General features: G+C 43.0%; 1 protein-coding gene across 5 annotated transcripts in view; it reads right to left on the bottom strand.

Moving 5' to 3' along the window:
- The window catches only part of TNKS (tankyrase), a 216500-nt gene that overhangs the window by 84844 nt on the left and 105534 nt on the right, over positions 1–26122 (bottom strand). For all 5 annotated transcript variants that reach the window (XM_020976782.2, XM_078148240.1, XM_078148241.1 and 2 more), the window contains exons 4-5: positions 18113–18149; positions 17233–17308 (exon numbers count right to left, since the gene is read on the bottom strand). In XM_020976782.2, coding sequence (XP_020832441.1) covers positions 17233–17308; positions 18113–18149 — 113 coding nt within the window. The remainder of the gene's footprint in view (positions 1–17232; positions 17309–18112; positions 18150–26122) is intronic.

Raw genomic sequence — 26122 nt, 5'->3', positions numbered from 1 at the left:
AAAAAAGAGAATCAATACTGGCCTCAGAGTTCATGGAAATAAATATAACTTGGCAAGAGCCCCTACTTACAAATGGATGCCTTAATGAAGTTTTAGACAGTCTCTTAGGGATATCTAAACTCTGAGCTATTACGAGAATGTAAAAAAAAGGAGCTACTTGGGGACCTAGGATATATTTAACATATGACAAATGAGATGCTTAAAAAAAATTTCCTTTAAGTATTTTATCCAAACTTTCTCCAGTCATCTGTCAGTCCAGGTCCTTGGTGAATGAGTCTCCTGGTCAGCAACCAAACTGGGCCAAAGGCTTCTAGCTGCTGCCAAGCAGTGGCCAGGGCTGAAATTCCACCACCAAAATAGCCAGCTGATACAATCAGGGAAGTTCTTTGAGAAAGACAAAGGCATCTCCCTCCTTTTCTCCCTCACTTGCAGGTCCCTATTAACTCCTGCCTTTCCCGTTGTTCCTGGTATTTTCTTCTCCAATCCTTCCTTCCTTCCCTCCCATTGAGGCAAAGAGGACTCATCACACAAAGGTTTAGCCAACCGCCTATCCGCTGAAATGCAGACTCCTTATCCTGCCAAGTGAGGGCCTCTACTAGGCGGCTCCCTGCTCAGCCTTGTGTCACTTGCTCACGCCTCTCCTTCCCAGACTCCTAAATGCTCCTTGATGATACTGTGAAGTTTCTTCCGAGTGTGCATTTGTGACGTCATGCTCCCCTCCTAGAATAGCCTTAATCTTCACCCTCACCCAGTAGAAGACATCTCTTCCTTCCAAGCTTAGCGCCCCTGAACGCCCCAATTTCCCCGGCTGAAAGTGACTTGCTTCCTTCTCAAATTCTCTCAGAGCAATGTGTGGTCTTTTGCTAAACACATTCACTTTCTAATCTTATGTCACACAGATTCATATAAATGACTAATTCCCCATAATGACCTTGTAAACATGCCTCAAGGACAGGGACTGGGTCACGTTTCTTCTTTTTACACAAAGCAGCAAAGGACCTTGCAAAGAGGAATGTCTTCATAAATGTTTATTGAAGTAAACAACTTGGCAATATAAAACAGTGTCATCAACTCCAAAAGGCCAGGGGACCAGAGGTGAAATACTAAAGCTAAGGCAGACCCAGCTGAATGGAGGGTGGACTGGAGCGGGGAGGAACTTGAGGCAGGCAGACCCTGGCAGCTGCTATTGTAATAATCCAGGCCTGAGGTGACATCGCCAGGTGAGAAAGGGGAATGTGGCAGGGCAGTTTGAGAGCACTGAGAAGGCAGCACAGTTACCCAATACGCTCACCTTGTCTCCTCAGATTCAGTTCTGGGCCCAGAGTACTGTCCATCTATTGGTTTTTGTTTGTTTTTAAAAGAAAAACCAAACATACATGTGAGTGTGTATAGGAGGACATATAGGGATATAAATTCAATTAACTAACTGTCACAAGCTGAGCAATCTGCATTTTTAGACTAAGTGTAGGTAGCTGAATGACCACCCCCTGCCCCTGCCCAATCTTCCCTCTTTCTATTGAGGGCATGCCCATTCTCCCAGTCCATCAGGCCTGCAATCTAGGAGTAATCCCGGATTCCTCACCATCTCTCACCACCCCCATATCCAAGTTATCGCCAAGGCCTGTCCACTTTGCTTTTGCAATATGCCCCCTTCTCTCCTCTGACATGCAGAGCCTTCGCCCCCAGGCCCTCTTCACCTCACCCCTGCACTGCTGCAATGCCACACGGGGCGGGGGGGGGCGTGCCTGCCTGCCTCAAGTCTCCCCCAATCCAATCCACCTTCCACTCAGCTATCAAAGTGATCTCTGTAAGGCGCAGGTCAGACCATGCTACTCCCTACTCAATAAACTCTAATGGTTCCCCATCACCTCCAGGATCCCACAGAAGGTCCTGTTTGGCAGTGAAAGCCTTCTAACCTGGCGTCCTCTCCCTGCCAGGTGCTCCTGAGCCAGTGACAAGGGCCTCCCTGCAATGCCTCAGACAAAACGCTGCACCTACAAGATGGTCTCTCTCTTGGCTCCAGACACTTCTCCGGCTTTCCTAGAACACTCTCCCCACCCCCCAGCTCTGCCTCCTGCCTTACTCCAAGGGCCAGTTAAAATCCCACCCTGTAAGGGCAGGGGCAAACCGGAGATCTGAGAAGAAAAGGTCTGAAGCAACCACTGTCAGAACCACAAGGAATGAGTAAAATGCTTGCCAGTTATTGCATGAGTTTGGGTGAGAATTTCTATTTCTGTTAAAGGTGGACCAGATATACTTGTTCTACTCAATCACAAAATCTCCTAAGAAAATTTTCTGATGGAGAGAGAGAGAGAGAGAGAGAGAGAGAGAGAGTGTGTGTGTGTGTGTGTGTGTGTGTGTGTGTTAGAGCAGACATAGGGAATGATCAAGTTACCGTGTGTCAAATCTACTTATTAAAGAAAAAAAATCACAGAAGACAGGGACCCTTCTCATTTAAACTTATTACATCCCTCAGCTCCAGGGACAGAGCTTTGCATACAGTAGGCATTCAATAAATGTTTATTGAATACAAAACAAAAACCCCACCTTCTGCAGGAAGTCTTTCCCAATGCGTGTAATTCTGGCGCCAACCCTGACACAGAACTCGCTCCCACATAGTTGCATTGGCATGCCCTCTGTCCTTTAAAGGGTGAATCCCTGGAGAGCAGGAACTTGCCTTTCTTTGGCTCCCCATTGGGGCACATGATAGATGCTCCATAAATGTTTACTGACTGACTTCTCACGTACTGCACGTTTCTTGAAGTGTCTTTTTAATGTTCTGATGGCTGAATATGATTACCCATACTGAGATTATCATCAATACACAGGAGTGTTTTAAAAAAAACAAACAACCCACAAACAAACTTGCCATCAATGGAGAATCCAACGTCGTGGAATGTGCCAAACAAAGGCTAACCCTGGAGGACAAATATCCAGGCAAGGCTCTTTGGCTATAAAAGTAAATGAAACAGTTAAGAGGAAGAGAAACCAGAGGAAGGGAATGGGGCAATGGCCTGTGAGGGTCTCCTTTCACTCCAATGCCACGCCTAAAACACCGGGTGGCCTGAGTCTGGCACGGACCACAAGAGGGGTCTGGAGCCTTTGATCGGGACAGCGACGTGAAGGTGCTGACAGACAAATCAGGAAGTGCCTACAATCGTTCTGGAAACACCGATGGTGGTAACCATGTGCTTCAAGAGGATAGGATGGAAGAGAAGGATGGCACTGTCCTCAAAGGTGACAGGGAAGACTGGGAGGCGGGGAGCTTAGCAGAAAAGAGAGTAAGTTCTGTTTTGGACCGTTTGAGATGTCTGGAAGGCAGGTGGAGATGTGAGACTGGAGGTCAGCAGAGAGGTTGAGGCCGACCAGCAGATCCGAGAATTATTAGCAGAGAGATGGTAATTAAATCCATGGGAGCTGATAAGATCACCAGTAAATGAGTAGAGACCTAGTACAGAACTCTGAGGGACACTAATGGCTAGGGCTATGATCTGGAGACAAAGGAGGAGTGATCAGATAGGTAGGAGAACCAGGAGAGAGCAGTGTCCTGAAAACCCAGGGAGAAGAGAATGTCAAGAGGGGGATCACCAGTGTCAGAGACTGCAGAGCAGTCAGGTAGAACAAAGCCTGAGAAAAGGCCACTGGATATGGCGACTAAGAGAGCACTGGTAACTTTGCAGAGAGAGGTCTGGATGGAATGAGGTCAGAAACCAGCTTGTAAGGGGTTGAGAAGGAAATGGAAAGCCATTCCCCAACTGATAAATGGTCAAAGGATATGAACAAGAAGTGCTCAGGGGAAGAAACTAAAGCCATCTATACTCATATGAAAAAATGCTCTAAATCGTTATTGATTAGAGAAATGCAAATCAAGACAACTCTGAGGCACCACATCATACCTATCAGATTGGCCAACGTGACAAAACAGGATCAATGCTGGAGAAGATGTGGGAAAATTGGAACACTAATGCATTGTTGGTGGAGTTGTGAAATGATCCAACCATTCTAGAGAACAGTTTGGAACTATGCCCAAAGAGCTATAAAAATGTGCATAACCCTTTGACCCAGCAATAGCACTTCTGGCGCTACATCCCAGAGAGATCATACAAATGGGGAAAGGACCCACATGTACAAAAATATTTACAGCAGCTCTTTTTGTGGTGGCAAAGAATTGGAAATTGAGAGGACGCCCATCCATTGGGGAATGGCTGAGCAAGTTGTGGTATATGAATGTAATGGAATACTATTGTGCTATAAGAAATGATGAACAGGCTGACTTCAGAAAAACCTGGAAAGACTTGTATGGACTGATGCTGAGTGAAGTGAGCAGAACCAAGAGAAAGTTATACACAATAACGGCCACGTTGTGCGATAACTAATATTGATAAACGTAACCCTTCCCAGCAATGCAAGGATCTAAGACATCTCCAAAGGCCTCATGATGGAAAATGATCTCCACATCTGAAGAAAGAACTGTGGAGTTTGAATGCAGATCGAAGCAGACTATCTGGTATGTTTTTTTCTTCTGTTGAGTTTTGTTTCCTCTTTCTGGTGGTTCGGAATTCCTATTGGTTCAAACTCCTCCTTACAACATCACTAACGTGAAAACACGTTTAATAGGAATGTACATGTAGAGCTACATCAGGTTGTACACCATCTTGGGGAGGGAGGGGGAGAAAAATTTAAAACTCAAAAGCTTCTGGACGTGACTGTTGATAAATCAAAATAAATGAATGTTTAAAAAATTAAAAAATTAAAATTTTAAAAAGGAAATAGAAGCACTGATAGTAGATGGTCTTTTGAAGGAGTTTAACTACAAAAGGCAGAAGAAAAATGAGATGAGTGTTAGCAGGGATGGAAGGGTCAAGGGAGGGCTTTTACAGGATGGGGGAGACATGGGCATGTTTACAAGGATCAGGGAAGAAGTCAGCACACAGGGAGAGACTGCAAGGAAGAGAGTGGGGGTGAAACAGGTAGTGATTGGCTGGAGGAAACAGGACTGAGTGGGATCCCTTGAACAGGCAGAGGGGTTTAACTTTGTTAAGGAGTAAGGCCACCTCACCGAGGTGAAGACGGGGTGAAGGAGAGTATGGAAGAAGGCATCTTAGTGATGGCAGATGAAGAAGATGGGAGAAGACAGAGTTCGTGGTGTATGGCCTCAATTCTTCCTGTAAAAACGAGGCAAGATTCTCAGCTAAGAGAGTAAGGGGAGATTTGAGGAAGAGTGAGAAGGTTTGGAAGAGCCAAGGTGAACAGTGGGATAGTGACTTGATAAGGGAAGTGTAACAGGACTGCCTGGCAGCAATGAGGGACCAGTTGAGGTTGTGAGACATAAATGTGTAATGGACCCAGTCAGAATGGTTGTGTAATTTAACCAAACATTTTGCAGGAAAAAAAGAAAGATGGCTAACGGCAACAAAGAAGCCTGTCACCACAAGCAGGATGCACTCTCTTTAAAGTCTGAAGGGCCTTCAGTGGCCATCTGGCCCAAGATGGACATTCAAGAAATCCTCACTGTAACACCTATGACAAGTCTTTATTAAAGGTCCACTCTGTGGCAGGCATCACACCAACAGCTCTGCAAATGTTTTCTCATTGGATCAGCCAGACTCTGCTTGGGGCAGTCCAAGTCGGGGCCCTCCAGGCCCTCTCAGGCTTCGATGTCTCCCTGCGCCTTCTGCCCACTGCTCCTGTTTACACCTTCTGGCAGTAAACAGAACAAGGCAAGCCTCTTCTCCACACTTGAATACAACAATCACGGTTGCCTTCAGTCTTCATTTTACAGGAGAAATCTGTTCCAATTTCTTCACCTGATGCTCTTATGGCCTTCCTCATTCTGGCCATGCTCAGTTGATCAATGGCTTTCTTAAATCGTGGTGCCCTGAACTGAACACTAGTCCAGATGGGATCTTGGTTAGGGGCAGAGTACAGACACCCTTCCTAATGCAGCACAAGACAGCATTAGCTTTGGGGCCTGCCACTTCACATAGACTCAACCTGAGTTTGCAGGCCCCTAAAAACCCCACATCATTTTCAGAGCACTTGCTGTACACCCAGGCCTCCCCCATCCTATTGTTATGAAGTTACTTTGTCGTACCCAAGTTATCCCTAAAAAATATTTTATCTTAGAAGATGCAGCCCAGTGCTTTAGCCTAAGGTCCCTTGTGATACAGACTCATCCAGTATGTTAGTAATCTCTCTCCATTTGGGGTCATCTGCAAATGTGACGAGCATAGCAAGTGAAATCAGGGTTAGCAAAGGCATTTCCTGGCCCATGGGACACTCCACTTAGTAGCGTCTCATGGAAAAGACAGAGAGACTTCTGTTTTGTAGTGGCCCAGCAGCACCCTGGGCATCTCTTTGTACAAACAGCTTTTTCTTGTACCTACATCTACAAAAAAACAAATTACTAGCGATTGCGGGAGGGGAGGGGGGACTCGGGGCAGGATGGGGACTCTAAGAAACAATCACAGCCATTGTTTCTGTGTCTAACCCAGCGTTCCCTCTTCATTAAATGTAACTCACACATGCACACGAAGGACGTGTCTTTGGCTTTATCCCAATTATTCACTTCAAAATTTCTATGTGGTAGAACAGGAGGACTGTTGAAATTGGAATCCACATGACTCGAGTTCAAATCCCCACTCAGCTACTTTGGGCCTGTGTGACCACAATCAAGTTGCATCCCCACTCTGGCTCTTAGTTTCCCCTGTGTGTAAATGAGATGGTCGGTCTACAGGCCTGGAAGGGGGACCTCTCCAGCTCTCTATCTATAAATAATCCGAGCAGAGGCGAGGGAGAAGAATGCAGGGAAGATATTCTTTGTTCCCTTCTGTACTTCATAATTGAGGTTTTTAAAGGCTCTTTCCCTTTTTTAAAAGCCTGTCTTTATATTTCAGACCAAGACAGTTTGTCCAAATATAGGACATTAACATATAAACCAGCAGCAGCTAAGGTAAAAGTAAAAAAAATGTAGAAGACGTAAGCAGGTTTGCTAAGTCTCAAGTTTAGATCCCACTTAATCATTTTCCTTCATTTTCAATTACAGTGTTAGTTGTTGAAAACTGCTTCAGCATTGTTTCAAGCACTACTTTAAATGCTATGTATACAAATGGATTAGGCGCACCAGACACAGAAGCAAACCAACATAGTAGCACAGTGCTCAATAAATGCAAAGACTCCAGCGCCTATATTAAGCATTTCCAATTTGACAAAAACTGCTAGGAAAACTGGAAAGACGTCTGGCAGAAATTAGGCACAGACCAGCACTTCACACTGTATACCAAGATGAGGTCTAACTAGACCCAAAGCTCAGATCTCAAAGGTCCTATCATTAACAAATTAGGGGAGCAAGGATGAATATAGCTTTTGCAACTATGAATAGGGAAAGAGCTCATCAGACAAGGAACAGAGGATCACAGAAGATAAAATGAACAACTCTGTTTACATAAATTAAGAAAGATTTGCATAAACAAAGGAAGACAGTTAAAATTAGAAGGCAAACAGCTAAGTGGGAAAAATTCTTTGCAGAAAGCTTCTCCAATAAAAGTCTGAAATTTATGAGAACATGACACAAATATACATAAATAAGAAATATTCCTCAGTAGATAAATGGTCTAAGGATATTAATAGACAGTTCTTGAAGGAGGAAATTCTAGCTATCAACAACCACAGCAAAATACAAACAAAAATCCCCTAAATCCTGTTCAGAGAAATGCAAATTAAAACCCTAATCTCACTTCCATCAGATTGGCAAAGATGACAAAAAAGAGAAAGCAGTTGTGGGAGGGCCTGGGGGAAGACAGGGAGGTTAGAGCAGTTGCTAAAGGGGTCATGAGCAGAAAAGTTTAAGAAGCCCTGTGTTAGAGCACTGCTGTAGCTTTGAATTAGTTCAACTGCTCTGGAAAGTAATCACAGCTGAGAAGTCAGTCAACTTTACATACCCTTTGATACCCCAAAGAGACCAAAGAAAGAAGAGATATGTTGAAACACTTACTAAGCACTTAACACAAAGAGAAAAGCTGAGACAGCCCCTCTTCTCAAGAAAGACAACACACAGAAGAAGTTCTAGTGGCACAGTGGAGGGAAAGGTCCTGTGGCCCTCAGGGTGCAGTTGGCAAAGCAGATGGTAATGCATCATCTTTCTTTATGCAAAAAACCAAATCAGTTTCTGATACTGAACCATTTCCTGATTCCAAGGCTGTCGGTGATGAGAACTTTCCTTCCTGGGTCTGCAGGAGCTGTGGCTCCTGAGGAGATAGTTACCAGGAAGCATGTGCACAGGAACTTCTTCTCCAGATGATGGCTGCGGGGAGTGGGCTGGAGGCAGGGCAGTGAGTCTGGGGAGCACAGCTATTCCCAAGGCTATTGGAGATGCACATTTAAAACAGCTTTTTCAAATATCTCAATATAAATCCTCAAATTTCTCTCTCTCTTCTCCCAGTTTGGGTGGGTGTTAAGGTTTTCTTACAGTACCGCATACAAATAATAATTGCCCAAGCAGAAACATTTTAAAATCTGGTTAGATGTTGTAAATGTCAATGTAAACACCTTCATTTTAACACTGTTACACACGAAGGAATCATATAAATGCATTGTAGCTTCATGACCGAACAGGGGGCATAATAATGGTCACTAATAATGTGGACACCTGGGGAAGGATGGAGAGAGCAGGACAGATGGACAGACGGAGAGACACAGAGGCAGAGGGACAGGAGAGAGAGAGAGAGGAGGAGAAGAGACAGAGGAGTGTGGCAGAGAGAACGAGAATGCTAGGTCAGCCGCCCTGAACTAACAAGCAAATCCTAAGCAGGGACATCGAGAGTGTAGGGTGGGTCCTGGAAGGAGGACTCCTAGACAAACATGGACAAGAAACACACAGCACAGGCCCCTCTGGGAAGTAGCTTCTGGGATTTTAAACCTCCTGAAGGCAAGGAATCGGGCCTGTCATGATGCTCCACAGAGCCCAGCACAGAACCAGGGCTGCCAATCAACAGCACCTAATCAGAACTCAATAAAAATTTAATTTGTCAAATAAAAGAGTGAAAGAAAAGGGTAAAGAGAAGTGATGTACAGAAGCAGCTGGACTGAGTCAGAATAAGAACAGCTCTCCATGACCAAAAGGCATCTTCAATACCTGGTAACAAATGGCTGTGGCCACGGATGAAACTGTGTTGCTCAGGTGAGAAAGTCACACAAAGAACTCGGTCCCATACTCTTTATTAGCTCCACACAGACAATAACCACCATTTCCCAACCCTTAAGAACCAGGAGTGGGTTTTTTGTTTGTCTGTTTGTTTTAAAAAGCTGGACTGACACTTGGCAGCTAGGAGTCTGATGGATTGCAAATGTTAAAGTCGAAGCCCCAGAGACAAGCTCTTTGCCAGCCTCTTTAACCACAGCAGCTGAATAAATCCTCATAAGAAACAAGAGGCCTGCATTTCTAAAATATATAGAAAATTAAGACAAATTTATAAGACTACAAGCCATTCCCCAATTGATAAATGGTCAATGGATATGAACAGACAGTTCTCAGATGAAGAAATTAAAGCCATCTATAGTCATATGAAAATATGTTCTAAATCACTATTGATTAGAAAAATGCAAATCAAAACAACTCTGAGGTACCACATTCCACCTATCAGATTGGCCAACATGACAAAACGGGAAAATGATCAATGTTGGAGAAGATGTGGGAAAACTGGAACACTAATACATTGCTGGTGGAGTTGTGAAATGATTCAACCATTTTGGAGAACAATCTGGAACTATGCCTAAAGGGCTATAAAATGTGCATACCCTTTGACCCAGCAATAGCACTTCTAGGGCTGTATCCCAGAGAGATCATACAAATGGCAAAAGGACCCACATGTACAAAAATATTCATAGCTCTTTTTGTGGTGGCAAAGAATTGGAAATTGAGAGGAGGCCCATCAACTGGGGAATGGCTGAGCAAGTTGTGGTATATGAATGTAATGGAATACTATTGTGCTATAAGAAATGATGAACAGGTCGACTTCAGAAAAACCTGGAAAGACCTATATGGTCTGATGCTGAGTGAAGTGAGCAGAACCAAGAGAACACTGTACACAATAACAGCCACGTTGTGTGATGACTAATATTGATAAACTTAACCCTTCCCAGCAATGCAAGGATCTAAGACATCTCCAAAGGCCTTGTGATGGAAAATGCCATCCACATCCAAAGAAAGAACTATGGAAGTTGAATTGGTATTTTTTTATCTCTTCTGTTGAGTTTTGTTTCCTTTCTGATGGTTCCTTCTGTTGGTTTTGATTTTTACTTACAACACCACTAATGTGAAAATATGTTTAATAGGAATGTAAATGTATAGCCTATATCAGATTGTGTGACGTCTTGGGGAAGGTGGAGGGGAGGAAGGGGGAGAAAAAATTTAAACTCAAAAGCATATGGAAGTGATTATTGATAAATCAAAATAAATTAACAAAATTTTTTTAAAATACTGAAAAAAAAAAGAAAAAGAAAGAAAACTAGGCCTCACTGTGATAACCAATGATAAATCTTTTCCTGGCAGGGATTTCAGCAGGATAACTGACTTAGATAATGCCATAAATCTATTGAATGGTAGAACTGGGAATAAAACCAAGATTTTCTAACTTAGTGATTTTATGCACATACATGCACACATACATACACATATACATATATATATGCGTATACACAACCACATATAAACATATACATTGATAACCTTTTTCAATTTAATTGGTTTCTTTTGTGATTTTATGTATTTTATTTGCATTTAAAAATATGCTGAACCAGGGACACATTAGTATTACCATCACTCCAAAGAGGTTTTTGACACAAATAAAGATAAAATTCCCTGATTTAATGCCCCCCCCAAAAAAAAGAAACAAGAGGCCTGGGGTAAGCTAGGTGGCACAGTGGATGAAGTCAGGAGGACCTGAGTTCAAATCCAACCTCAGACCAAACACTTAACACTTACTAGCTGTGTGAGCCTGGGCAAGTCACTTAACCCCAAATGCGGGCGGAAGGAAGGAGGAAGGAGGAGAAGGGAGGAGGAGAAGGAGGAGAAGGAGGAGGAAGGAGAGGAGAGGAGGAAGGAAGGAAGGAAGGAAGGAAGGAAAAGAAACTAGAAGCCTTAACTCACTTACAAATGAGACTTTGGAGGGGGAAGAACAGAGAGAAAGGGACATTTCTGGATAAAGAACAAGGCTGTTGCAAAGGGGATCATGGCTAACCCTGAATTCCATTTACTGCGTATGCCTTTACTCTCCCTATTGGGTCTAAACTCCTTGAAAGGAAGTCCTGACTCATGCTACCCAGAGCGCCTTGGACTCAGAAGACAGACAGAAAAGACGTAGCTATCAACTGACAAAAATAAACATAAGCCACTTGTCAATAGATATGGATACCAACAAAGCCCCATCACAGGACATGAGCAGCCAGAATGGTTGGCACTTAAACGTGTAACAGGGTTCAACAGCCAGAGACTCACGGCTTGAGTCCACAGTTTTCAGTTTCCTACTGCTTCATTTATGCTAAGGCAGAACTTCTCTGATGGGTGGTTGGGGGGATGCAAGAGAAGGGGCTTTGGAATCTGAGCCAGCCCACTCAGGCCCAAGGCCCAGCTCTGCCACTAACTTCTGTCTGACATTAGATACATCATTTACCTTTCTGGGCCTCAGATTCCTCATCTCTAAAATAGCTGGATTGGACCAGATGATTTGAAACAGGAATTCTTGCCCTTTTCTGTGTCATGGACCCTGTGGCAAGCCTGTGGTCCCCAGACCTCCTCCTAGAATCATGCTTTTTAATGCATAAAATAAAATACACAGGATTAAAAAGGAAACCGATAGGAACACCTAGGTGGCGCAGTGGATAGAGCACCAGCTCTGCAATCAGGAGGACCTGAGTTCAAATCCGGCCTTAGACCAAATACCTGACATACTTACATACACTAAGCTGTGTGACCCTGGGCAAGTCACTTAACCCCAACTGCCTAAAAAAAAAAAAAAAACCAAAAAGGGAAGCCAATAATAGTTAAATACAGTTGCCAGAAAATTATACAACAATAATCTCACCAATCTCCAGTTAAGAACTCCTGATTTTAAAAGGTCCTTTCAAATTCAGACCATCTGGAATGCAATGACATTCATAAGGGTCTGGGACAGTTCAAGGAGGTCTTAAGGATCAAAAATGTAAAATTTCTGAGGAGCAAAACTTAATGAATGCTTCCCCTATGCAAGGCTCTGGAGATACAGAGTGACAGCCATGCAGGCAAGGCAGGAAGGATTTATTTAGGTCTTGCTATGTATGTGCCCGTCACTATGCTAAATGGTGGGGGTACAAATACAAACAACGAACATTGGAGAAGACACAGAAATAGACCTTGTCACGCCTCTTCTCTCTATGACTGCAAACCCCAGGTATTCACCTCACTATTTCCCACCCATGTGCTCTCTGGGACTTCATGATCTCCAGAAACTCATCATTCCATAACACAAAAACCACTGAGACCCACGCCTCCTCAGCACTCCTTCGCTCCCTCTGGATGGGGGCTCCTTGCAGACCCTCCTTGAGGGGGGCACACTAGGCATTTATTTGATCATTTCCCACCTGGCTACTTTCCTGGACCTCATGATCTCCAGAAACGACATCTATAAGATGAAATAAATTCTGGAACTTTCACTTCCTCAGACTGTTTGCCACATGGCTGCAGGACTTCATGCTGGGTAACCTCCTCTTCTTCCTGCCTCCCTCCACCCTGCTTTTCATCTTCTTTTTCTATGCTGTCTTCTCTGATTAGATTGTGAGTTCCATGAGGGCAGGGACTGTCTCATGTCTTTCTTCCTAAGCCCCGCACTTAATACAATGCGTGGAACAGTGCAGGCACTTAAATAAATGTTTATTAGCTAACCCAGAAACTGGTTATAATGAAACCAAGTGAGACAATCGGGCCCCCCACTTCAGGAGAGTAGGTCAGGAGAGAGGAGAGGGAGGGATATACATGAGGTCTACAACAGTTGTCCTCAAATTATTTCTTTTCACTTGCTTAAAAGCTGTGTCTACCACCCTTACGGAAATCAAAACCGAAAAACAGAAGACCTTAAGGCCCTAAAATTAGGTAGCAAATGAATTTAGAGTTCAGAAAATAGAAGAGCAGGCTTCTAGAGCTACTGTTAGGAAGACTGGAAAGCAGAACGGAGGCCTCCCCCAGGTTAGAAGACCATGGAATCCGCAGGGAGAAGACACTGGAAGGCACCTGTGCCTTTGATTTGGTAATGCTCAGCCCACAGCATCCATACTTTTCAAGAGAGCTATCCATTTTTATACCGAATACCCACAAAAAAAAGAGTATCTTCACTTGGACTAAAGTGCCTTAAAAGAAGAAGATACTGAGGAACATGAAGATAAACGGGGTTCTGACTCTGCTTTGTATGTATAGGGCTTTTCACGAAGAATGATTACTGAGAAAAACATTATAAATGGCATAAAGTTAAAAGAATTAATAGTTCTTAGTCATTATCTTTAGAACATTAAAGGCGAGACAAACAAATGTCTATGGGGGACAAAGAATAGAATAGTTCATATTATCTAATTAGATAATCACCAAGTTGAAGAGACAGAATTAGAGACTATTTAAAACTTATCCTGTTGCTTTATTACATAAAAAGGGATTTGAAAAACAAAAAAACCCACACGATGCCATACAATTTCCTTGCTGAAGGTGCACTTTGGGTCTACACCACCGAGAAATTAAAACGTATGCAGGTCTTTGTTATTTATCAAGCTCTGAGCCTGAGAGCAGCCTAGAGAGTGACAGTGTTGTCAAGCGAAGGAGCCAGAAACGTGGGCATGGCCTCAGCAAAACATTCACCCCAACTGTTACAAAAGCAACACAGAAAATTAAGTGGGTTCCATGCCACATCCTGAAAATGCACAAGTCTAAGCTAGGAGAAGCATCTTTTCATTTCAATGCCCAATCTGTATTCCTCATTTCATACAATCTAAATGGACAGTCTGAAAAAGCTGTGCAGTCAGACCCAGGAGGATGACATTCAATTTAGCAACTCAAAGTGCCTGTCCATATCTCTGTGGCAGTTTCATGACACAGACGACAATGAAATGGAGGGGACGCTGTCCAAACAATGACAGATATTGCCCATGTCTCTACTAGCATCCAGGATGGAGTAACAGGGGAAGCTCAGAAGACTGCACTGTAACATAGAAACCAGAGTAGCATCGAACTGTCAATGTCGTTCAACTAAAGCTGTACAATGCTATTTGACCTTTGCATACAGAGGGATGTTTCTGAATAATTCTCCATGTCATGTGAATGCGAATAAAGCTCACTTACTGTTTGGATTTAATTTCTTTTCTTTCCCATCAATTTTAATTTTAGAGAAAGAATAAGCAGGACATAGTACATTTCTAGAGCGTCATGCTAATATCAGAATTATAAAACATATTGTGTTCTCTTTAGCCATGTATTAATATTTGTGGCATGCTGTAAAATCAGACTAACCATACCATTTTTCACCACGATGTAAATAACTGAAGATAAAACATTCTTAATTATACACACCTTCCTAAATGCTTCAAATTTTAAATTTTGTTAAAAGGAAGGTTTTTTCCTTATGTATTAACGATTCCTATTTCTCAGGGAGGAAAGTCCTTCATTTGACAAATCTGAGTGCTTGAGATGTGCAGGACACAACTACAAGTGAGATGCAGTCCTGCCCAGGAGGAGTTTCCAATCTACTAGAGGGAGGAAGGAGGCTACCCAAGTAATGATGATCCACAGCAGAATGAACTCAGTGCCATCCATGGTGTAGTCAGGCAAAGAAGAGGGAAGACATCTCTGTCTGGGGTGATCGGGAAAGGCTCTCTTCTGCAGGGTGGTGTGTGTGCGTGTTGTGTGACAGTAAGGGCATCATGGGGGGCAGGAAGCATAGGCTGGAGAGCTAGAAGCCCTACAAGCCATCCTGAGAAGCCTCGCGGCCAATGGGAGCCTGATGGCGCCTGCCACTTAGACTTCTTATGGCATCTGGGCTTCTACTTCTCAATCTCATTTTTAGGGGTGGAGAAGACTTTCTTTGAAAATAAAACCTTGTGAAGAGCCTCCTCACGTTTCACCTCCCATGTTATACTGTATATGACAGCGGCCCTGGTCTGCTCAGTGGCTGCCATTCCATGTGGGGAAGGCCCATGTCTTACTGAATACAGTGCATTTCTCCCAGGCTCCAAAGAGTAGCACAGAGCAAGCTCTCCAAGGCTGAGATGCAGGAAATGTTCAATCACCACCATGCCCATGCACGTGGCACCTGAGGGTCTGTAAAGCACTTTATCTAGTCTCATTCAAGCCTCCCAAAAGCTCTGTTAACTAAGTGCTTAAGGCATCGTTATCCTGAGGCTCAGAGCAGTGAAGGGACTTGCCCAGAGTCACAAACCTAATCTAGGCTGGAGGCAGCATTCAAACCCAGGTCCTGAAACGGATCAAGGGCCTAAACACAGCTGTGATTGCCACTGATGAAGCTCTGAGAGGGTCTGGAAGCCAACCTGACTCTCCAAGGACCGCTGGAGAGCAACAAGGAGCCCCCCTCCATGGATGGAGATGAAAAAGGGCCAGACCTGGCACCAGAAGAGCTGTGTTCATCTGACTGCTTCTGGCATCTGACAGCCCATGAGGTGCCTGTCAAACTTCTCTGGGCCTTAGGGAGGTGCAGGGGATGATCTCAAGCGCCCTTTGAGTTCCAAAGGCTCTGCCTCAGTTCAAACTCACCACCCAGAGAAGGTGCCGAGACCACCTCTTCCCTGACTCAGCGGCTCTGCTGGGAGCAGCACCTCTGTCCTAGTCTGGGCTGGAGCCACCACTAGGTAAAGATCCCGAATGCAGGCCAGTGCCTGAGGATGTCACTCCTATACTCTCAGAAAGCTTCCCGAAGCTCAGACTCTGCCCAGGTCTACTTTCAGAAGAATTAATTAAAAGGTAATCAAGAAAGACTGACTAAGTCTAATCTACAGAATGCCAATATCAAAGGCATTTTTGAAAACCAGAAGATTCCCTTCTTTAAATAAGAGCTTATCTTTATAAGTGGATGTTATTCATTCTAATGCCTAAAAGAGAAAGTGAGGGGCAGCTAAGCGGCTCAGTGGATAGAGCTCAGGCCTTGGAGTCAGGAGGACCTGAGCTCAAATCTGACCTCAGACAACCGACACTTACTAGCTGTATGACCCTGGGCAAGTACTCATCAAAAAGAAGGGGGGGGGGAGACAGAGAGACAGAGAGAGAGACAGAGAGAGAGAGAGAGAGAGAGAGAGAGAGAGAGAGAGAGAGAGAGAGAGAGAGAGAGAGAGCGAGAGAGAGAGAGACAGAGAGAGAGAGAAGGTGCTATCGGGATTTTTTCACAAATTAAGCAATTTGTCAGGAAAGGCACAGGATGATTTTCCTCAAGAGGCAGAAGGTGTTTCTTTGAAAATACATAAAAGTTAACAATGCAAATTCTTTCTTTTAACCCCTGAGACATGAGTGTCAGCGATCTCTGAAATCCTGACAGGCCAGGGCACGTAAATCCTTACAAAAATTGCAGGTGTGGTTCCCCACACCCATGGTGAAATAAAACATCACAAAAGCACACGAAAGTGGTGGATCAGGCAGCAGTCAACTGTGTATTATCTGTATTACTTTAAAATAATAACAAGTACCTTTAATAAACTCATGTAGGTGGCGTGGTTTGGTTTTGCTTTTTTTTTTTTAAATTCAACACATCAACATGAAATCTTAGTCAAAAAAAATAAGAATATGTGAAAGCAGAGGAAATATGAGTCTCAAAAAATCTCAAATATCCCCTCAACTTGAAAAATCAAAGCATTAACATCTTAAAACAAGCCCTGCTTCCACTGCAAAGCAGTAGGAAGATGAATAGAACCTAACAATGGATAAACAACAACAGTGAGTAAACATTTATGTTCTAATTTCCATCAGCACCTGTGGAAAAGAGCACTGCATGAGGATGGATTTCATTACTGACAAACCTTGAGGTTCTAGGTAAGAAACAGCTCTTGATACCTGACATTTCAAAAGAAAGATTTCCTTAAAGTCTACTTTAGCAGCTCCAAAAATCTGTCCTAACTGCCAATAATATTTATAGCATTGAATGCTGTGGTAAAAAGATGCAACTGTAGGTCATTTTCCTTTTCAATAAACAAAATATTCTATTTTTACCAACTTACCTTCCGCCCATCACTCGCATGACAATTCACATTTAGAGGCGTCAGTAAAGCCATCAGTTTCTCTTCATTACCACTCCTAGAAAAGGAAATCAATCAATCCATTAAAAAAATTAGTTTTATATGGCCATGTACTAGTATTCTTCAGACTAGAAAAGAAATCAGCTCTATTTGCTATTATTTCTTCCACATGGATCTAGATTATTGTTATTTTCCAATGTCATCAGTATTTTTCCAAATAATCCCTCTCATTCCTCCTATTCTAGGATGTCCTAGAGCCCTGGGCTCCAGGCACCTCCGTCACAGAGCTGCACAAAGCCATTTTCTGGATGATCAAAATGAACTTCATATTGCTATCATGTGACCAATAGCATTAGAGCTGGAAAAATAAATAAAATGCTATGAAAAGAAAAAAGCTACTAGTTAAATTTTAAAAGCTCAAAGAACAAAAGAGAAGAATAAGATTTTTTTTTCTGACTGTGAATATTTGCCATATACTCGCTACTCAGGCTTTCCTTGGAAAAATCTAAAAAAAAAAAAATCTTGAAAATAGAGCTTTAAAACCCAGGAATTGACAGAAACATATTCTTAATATGCCATTTGGTTCTAAAAACCTAGGCATCTAAGAAGCATAAGGATTCCTGGCACCTTATAAGCCAATCTAATTAATAATGCTTATAACCAACACCATACTGAAAGATAATTTCATTAACCATCCTTACCCATTTATAACAAAGACAAAGTCTACAGAGCCGTACTGGTCAACCACATTATCTCACACGGTCAAAGCAAGACAGTGATAACATAAAATGTATACAGTCCCCCCACCCCCTTTTTCCTTTCAAATGCATTGTACTCACTTCAATGGAATGAAATGACTTACCTAGCGGCTTCTAGGAGTTCGTCCTTCTTGTATTCACCTAGATGATTACAAAATATCATGCTGTTAGCATTTGGCAGAAGACAGATGAAGAAATGCAGCAGGCAGCAAACACAGAATTAAACAGAGGAAGAACGGGAGAAAAAAAAAGGAGTCCACACCCCGCTGGGTGATGGAGCCGTGACGTGAGCCAGCTTGTGAAGCAGGCAGCATCACCAGTGCCTTGGAGACCGGCAGCAAATTGACGCAGCTTCTTGTCCAATCCTCCGATGAAACGGCTTGCTTCAGACAACCAATGAATGTGCAATCTTGGATTCAGAAACACATTCCCCTCTGCTAACAGCAGGCCAGCGGAAGACAATGTCCCTTCCCCCCCTCTATTCAGGCTGTCATACTAGACTCATGGAGCATAATCAATTCTGAGGCAGAAGCCAAATAGTGTGGCTCTTTACAGGGACGAATGACCACCGTCTTCAAAACTCTCCCTTCCTCACCGCCCCCAAAACACACTCCTGATTTATTTGGAAGGACAAAGAAAGTTTGTTTTAACGTGGTTACTCTGTAACTGACCCATGCTGGGCTTCAGAGTCCCTAAGTAAACTGCAAACAGCAGACGCAGAGAAGTCTTTGCGTCCATAGAGAGGCAGGGTCTGTGGCAGAAAAATCCAGGGAAACATGCACAGAATGGGATGATCCTTTTCTAAGAGCCCCAGCAAACACAGGGATTGCTTGGCAGATGGCACCAAATGTCCTCCTTCCCTTCCTGGGCTCTAATGGGGGACACCTAGGACAATCTGGGGGTGGGCATGGGCGATCCTTTACCAAACTCAACCCAATCCAACAGAAAGCAAGGTGCTTGGTTACCTGGGCAGGCACCACAGCCTTCCAGCTGAGAGATTTTGGTCCACTGACTTTTTTCATCACACAAAAGAATGGATTTTTGAATTCACCATAATAATTTTAGCACCTCAACAGCTGAATTGTTAGGGGATTCAAACCACCAGATTTCTTCTGTGATGTCAAGTGAAGGACAAAGGATTTTTAAAAATGCAGCACTTGAGAAATGAGAAGGGCTAGCCTGTGACTCAGCATTACTATGCTGCCTCAGTTTGTTACGTCATTAAAGCAAAAATGACCTCCCAAAAGACAGCAAATACATGCAAGTGTTTTTAAAACTCACTGCACAGAAGAAGAAAACATCAGCCAAAGCTAAGGTTATTTTATTCTAAAACCAAAACCAAAACCAATGGCTTCAACAGAAGTTACTTTGTTCAAAATATGTACCCATTTGCCTCCAGACTCCTCCATGTTTTGCTCTAGGACTACAGCAACCGAGCGCCCCACCCATGTGGCCAAATCCCGTCACTCACTGGCCAGGCATCTGTCTGCCCCTGACCTTGGGCTGCCACAAAACTAAGATTAGTTTAAGGCTATGGAACTCGTGACTATAGGCTTTCATATTTTTAAAAGAGCAGTTATTAAAGTTATTTAAATAAATATACAGCCCAAACCAACAATTTGATGTGGTATGCCCCGACAGATCTAAGTTCAACAATGACTATGGACCACATGGATTAGGGAGATTTCATGGACAGACCTGCCGTTCTTTCAAATTCCTTCAACATGGTACAAAAGTTTTAAGTCTAGCCACTCGCTGAAAGTCTACCTACTAGCTAAGTTCAGAATGCAGAGCAGCCTTGTTATAAGGATACAAAAAAGCATGATCACAACATCTAAAGCTGAATCTACTAGGTTCCAGTATTCTTGACTTGGGTCTACAGGTGGATTTCATGGGCTCAAAGAACTTGGATGGGAAAATGCTTTTTATCTGTTTCAGTATAAATCGGTTTTTTTAAAAATAAAACCCTGTGTTTTATTTTATGCATTTAAAACCATCAGTCTGAGAAGGGCTCCATATGCCTCACCAAACTGCAAAAGGGGTCCAAGACAAAATAGATTAAGAAGGCTTGATCCAGCCCAATTTCATCACTCTATAGATAAGGAACCTGAGATCCCCAAAAGGGAATATGGGCTGCTTAAAATACCATGTGTTAAGATGGCAGAATTTGAACTCATCTGCTCTGACTGCTAAGCCCAGTGCTACAAATTGTATAAATTAAAAGGCCCTCCCGGAAAACCAGACACAACTTTAATGAAGCAATCAGGCGTGATTTGAAACCTACAACCCAAATCTGTTTTAAGAGAGTTTAAAGGTTTCAGCTGACAATGCTAGAGGAAAACAGCAACTCCATCATAATCGCTGGGGTAGAATAATGCTTATACAAACTAAGCAAAATTAGAACTACTTCCATGCAATATACAACCGAGTATATACATTTCCATCGTGCAGTTGCTTGTGTTTGTTTTGCAGTAAGGAGATTTCAAAGTCCCTCTGAGCTTAACATACCTTGGGCTGTAAGCTAGTAGTGACATCACTAGACAGGAAATGGGTCCCAAAGAGTGAATGGGAGGGAATCAGGGTGCATAACTTATAGATCCTGGCATCATCTAGGATACTGGGTCCCCTGATTCGCACAATTTATCTAGAAGCTCCATCCAAAGCATCCATCATAACGTGTCAGCCTAGTCAAGAAGCATTGTCCATGTATGTGGCTGTTGTTTTTAAAAAAGCAAGCCCCAAACTCTAAGCTTTCACAGAGCATGCATAGGTGTTAAAATGTTCTTTGTTCATTGTCTTCTGCCCTCTAGTTTTTAATCAGCATCTCTGCAGTACATTCCAACATCCACTGTCTGGTGCCCAAGGACCACCATCTATAAACAGCAAGAATTATTTTTCACATATCCCATCTCAGGAACCAGAAGCATAATGAATGCAAAGCTGCTCACACACTGACAACAAAGCTGAGCAACTTATTTTAATCGTTCAACCTCCAGCTTTTTCCTGTTTGCTGAGGATCTGAAAATATTCTGGCTACAACTATGATGCTCTGTGGAGCATTTATATTCTGTAATAACACCCAGATAAAGACTTGCAATAGATCAGCCAAGGAAGAAGCTAGGCAATTACAGTCAAGGCAATAGCACCCCGGAATGGTGAAAATAAATGGCTTAAAATATTTGTATTTGATTAGAGAAAACTAAGTGGGATTAAAAAATGAACAAGTAGCCAAAAGAAAAAAGGTTACAGATTCCTATGCTAACTCTCCATAAAGTTTGAACTGCTTTTATTGCTCAAGTAGATGACAAGGGAGATGTGGAAGAGACTGTATATGTTTTTTTCCTTCAATCAAACAAGTATTTCTTCCAAGGTCTATGACTGGGGCCACACAAACCACACAGTCAAGGAGCTTCTGCTGTTCTGTGTGAACACGTGCAGAGAATGTTTACAGAAAACATGCGAGGTAATGGAGGGGAGGGGCAAGTGGAAGGATGGCACTGGAACGACTGGGGACATCAGAAAAAGAACCCAGCCACTAGGACTCTTGAGCCAGGCACTGAAGAAAATCAGGTGGGAAAGCCTTCCAGGTATGAGAGAGGCAGCCGGTGCAAAAGGCTGGAGGGCTGAGAGCAAACACCGAGAAGCAGTGGGAGTGGGAGGGAGAGGGAGAGGGGAGGGAGAGGGGAGAGAGGGGGAGAGAGGGGGAGAGAGGGGGAGAGAGAGAGAGAGAGAGAGAGAGAGAGAGAGAGAGAGAGAGAGAGAGAGAGACAGAGAGAGACAGAGAGAGACAGAGAGAGAGTGTGAAAGGAGGCAGGAAGACCAGTGACAGGTACCAGTCCACGCAAGAGTGATTAGAGACTGAACAGGGGTGCTGGCTTTGTGAGGGAGAGAGAAGGAAGAATGCTACAGAGGTGTAATCAACACAACTTGGCAAGTCACTACATATGGGGGTTTGAGGACAATGAGAGAGAGTGAAAAATGGTTGAACCTAAGCAAAGACTAATCTGAATAATTATTAGGGAAATATAGCAGTACAGTAGATATAGCTCGGGCCCTAAAGTCAAATACACCCTCTAGCACTGCCTTGCAGTGTGACTCTGGAGAAGCTTATTAACCTCTGTCTGCCTCAATTTCCACATCTATAAAACAGGGATAATATAGCACCTACCATCAGGGTCATCAGGAGTATCAAATGATATGATATTTGTAAGTGTTTTACAAACCTTAAATCTACGTAGAAATGCTAGTGACTGTTAGGATTATCTCAGCACCTTCAAAGAGATAGGGAAGGAACTACCATCCCCTCCAGCTGCCATTCACTCTCACTCGCTCTCCTCCCTGCTACCCTTCAATTCTTAGGAACTGTTTATGTTTGTTGCTTCGGCTTTCTCTTCCTTAGGTCACTTCTCACACAATCCATTACAATCTGGCTTCCAACTTCACAAACTACATTTTCTCCAAAGTAAGTGATGATCTCATTGCCAGATCTAATGGCCTTTTCTTAATCCCCTTCCTTCTTGCAGCATCTGACACTACTGACCACCCTTGACATAGCCATCCTGGCACAGTGAACACAACATCAGCCTCAGAACCAGACACACACATAGTGGCTATGTCCTTGAGGTAAACCACTTGACTTCCCTTTGTTCTAGGCAACTCTCTAGGGCTGTAAGCTACAGAGAAGCATTGGCCACCTTGGTAGAAGATGCTTTCCTTATCCAGGTGGCTCCTTCTACCACTGAAATGACAAGTCCAGTCACTATCCTATTTGGTGATGAGATCTGAACCCATGGGAGTTGATGAGATCATTAAGAGGAAAGGGCGGGGGGGGGTGCCCAGGAAAGAATCCTGAGGCATATCCACACAAAGAAGCAAGAGAGGGATAATAATATAGAAAGAAACTGAACAATAATCAAACAGCTATAGGAAAACTAAGACCACTGTGTAAAAGCAGCCAATTTATCAAGATACAAATAAATAAAATCAAGAGCCATTCCCCCATGGATAAATGGTCAAAGGATACGAACAAACAGTTCTCAAAAGAATTACAAACCAGTGACAACTACATGAAAGACTGTACCAGATTACTAATAAAATACAAGTCAAAACAACTTGGAAGTCTGAAACATCTCACACTTAGCATACTGTCAAAGGTGAAAAAACATGGGAACAGACTGGGCTGCAGGATTACACTTTTTGACTGGAGCCATGGAACTGGCCCAAGTATTCTGGGAAGCAATCTAGAATTATGCTAAGAAACTGGCCAAAATATCCTGACCATAAATGCCCACAGATCACGCTGGTAGGCATCTACCCCAAAGAAATTAAAGACGAAAAGAACTATTCCTAACATACACACAATCCCAGCCCCATTTGTGTCAGTCTTTTTTGTCATCATCAAGAACTGGAAATAAGGTAAATGTCCATCCACTAAGGAACGGCTACACAAATTATGATCAACAAATGTAATGAAACACTGCCGCACAGTAAAACAATCTGAATAGGAAGAATGGAGCGCGGCAAGGGAAACTTAGGAAGAACTGATGGTGAATGAACCCCAGCAGGATCAGGAACGGGATGCGCTTTATGACCACAAAAACCTGTCGAACCAGAAAACAAGCTCTGCACGTTCAGAAATTACCGTGAGAAGAGAAAAGGCAGAGGGGGCACTGTAAAACAGATGCTCACAGCACAACAGATAAAGTGCTGATCTGGAGTCAAGGAGACTTGGGTTCAAAATTGGCCTCCAACATTTACCAGCCACGTGACCCCTGGCAAGTCACAGAACCTCTCACCCTCAGTTTCCTAACTGGAAAAATGGGAATAACTATGACAGCTCCCTCACAGGTTGCTGTGGGAATTAAACGGGATAATGTATGTAATGAGTTTTTCGAGCTTTAATGTCCTATGTCAATTTTATTATTATTTCTTTTGCTGGCTTGTCCCCTAGTCTCTTCTATTCTTTGTTATAAAAGTTATCCCATTATGTATGTAAGAGAGTGGGAGGAATATATTCAGAAATGAAGGTGATGGAACAACAAAATATATCAATAAATCCTTTTTAAGACATAACTTTAAAAACTTCAATTTTCTGAACTACGTAAAAACAAAATAATTACACTAAAATAACTAATTATTTTTATTTTTAAAGACTCAAGCTGAAGAGACTGAATACAAATAAGCACTTTAGAGCCGCAAACAGAAAATGGAACTACTGATCTCATTTTCAGAATTTTTTTGTCCTTTCTTTGAGCATCTTCCATTATTCTCCTGGTCAAAAAGAACAGTTGTGACTCCCTAATTTAGGTAGTATGGAGTAAGGCAAAATAAAAAAAAAATAGTACTTAAGAATCAGTAGATGGTGGGTCAGACTGGCTCTAGTGTTCATCCAGGTGCATAAGCTCGGTGAGGCCAGGCCCCTGATTTCATTTTCTCATCCTAAATACACCTAAATACACCACCTAAAATAGAGCTAACCCTATCTCAGAGGGTCGTTTGAGCTATGGGTTCTCTTAATGTTAAAGTCTGACAAAAGCAGGAGTCATTTATTAATAACCAAAAATGATGGTTGGTGTTTCAGTAGAACAGGGGGGAACATTTTAGACTTAGAATTCTAGATTTGGAAAAGACTAAACTAGAAGACTCCTTCCTATGAAGAAAACTGAGGATTAGAATGGTGAAATGACTTGTCCAGGGTCACCTAGACTAATCTATGTGCCTCGATGTTAAAGATGTTTCATGAAAACAGTCATTTTGAACTCCAGGAGAAAATGGTATGCCAGGACACATGAGGATAAAATGGCACATTATTGTTGGGTTGAGCTGGAAGAGGCTTTCAAGACTATCTCCTTGAACCCTTCCCTGGTTTTACAGATGAGGAAGCAGTGGCTAGCTAGAGAAGTTCTATGATTGACCTAAAGTTATATAGGCTGGCTTTCAAGATGTCCTGGCTCTAAGCGCAAGGCCTCCCTTCAACACCATCCAGACAGGACACAAACGATCACTGAAATGAGGCACAAACTTGGAGAGCCTGACCAGAACTAAGCCCAGTTGCTCATTCCCAATCATTCAGGTACCAGCAGAAAACTCCTTATAGACAGTGATGGCTTTTATTGGTTTCACTGTATCATTTATCAATCAATCAATAAACACTTACTGAGCACCTACTATGTGCCGGGCACTGTGCTAAGTGATGGGGACACAGAAAGAGGCAAACAGCAGTCCTGGTCCTCAGGAAGCTCACAATCTAATGGGGGAGACATGCAAACAAGTTACATACAGGATGATTAGGAAATCACAGATCAAAGGCACTAGAATCAGGGAATGGGAAAGGCTTTCTATGAAAAATGGAATTTTAGGAAGCCAGGGAAGTCAGCACAGGAAGATGAGGATGGAGAGTGTCCTGGCATGGGGAATGGATTGAAGAGTATGTGCCCTCGAGTAAAGTGTAAGAAGTCTGGAAAGGTAGCAGGGGGCTGGTTATGAAGTCCAAACAGATGATCCTCTATTTGATTCTAGAGGTGATAGGAAGCCACTGGAGTTTATCAAGTAGGGAAGTGACACTTAAGAAATTGTGGATGGACTGGGGTGGGTAGAGACATGAGGCAGGCCGCCCCACCTGCAGCTATCTCAACAGTCCAGGTGTGAGGTGATGAAAGCTTACACCTGAGTGGTGACTGTGTCAGGAGAGAGGGAGGCCTATTCAAGAGATGTTGCAGAGGTGACAATGACAGGTCTTGGCACCATACTGGATAGAGGGAGTAAGGAATCCATGATGACTTCTAGATCATGAGTCTGAAGGACTAGGAGGATGGAGGTGTTTTACCAGCAATAAGGCAGACAGGAAGAGTTGGAGAGGGTTTAGGGGGAAAGATAATGAGTTATGTTTTGGACATGTTAAATTTAAGATGTCTATTAGACATCCAATTTGAGATGCCTGAAAGGCAGTTGGAGATGTGGGACTGGAGGTCAGCAGAGAGACTAGGACAGGATAGGTTGATCTGAGAATCGCTAGCATGAAGACAATTAAACCTATGGGAGCTGATAAGATCCAGTGAAATAGTACAGAAGAAGAAAAGAGGTCCCAGGATAGAACCCCGAGGGAGACTTGTGCT

Source organism: Phascolarctos cinereus, unplaced genomic scaffold (assembly GCF_003287225.1).
Source record: "Phascolarctos cinereus isolate Bilbo 61053 unplaced genomic scaffold, phaCin_HiC Scaffold_9;HRSCAF=440, whole genome shotgun sequence".
NCBI classification, from domain to species: Eukaryota; Metazoa; Chordata; class Mammalia; order Diprotodontia; family Phascolarctidae; genus Phascolarctos; species Phascolarctos cinereus.
The sequence above is the reverse complement of the archived record's forward strand: the minus strand, read 5'-3'. Positions and strand labels throughout refer to the sequence as shown.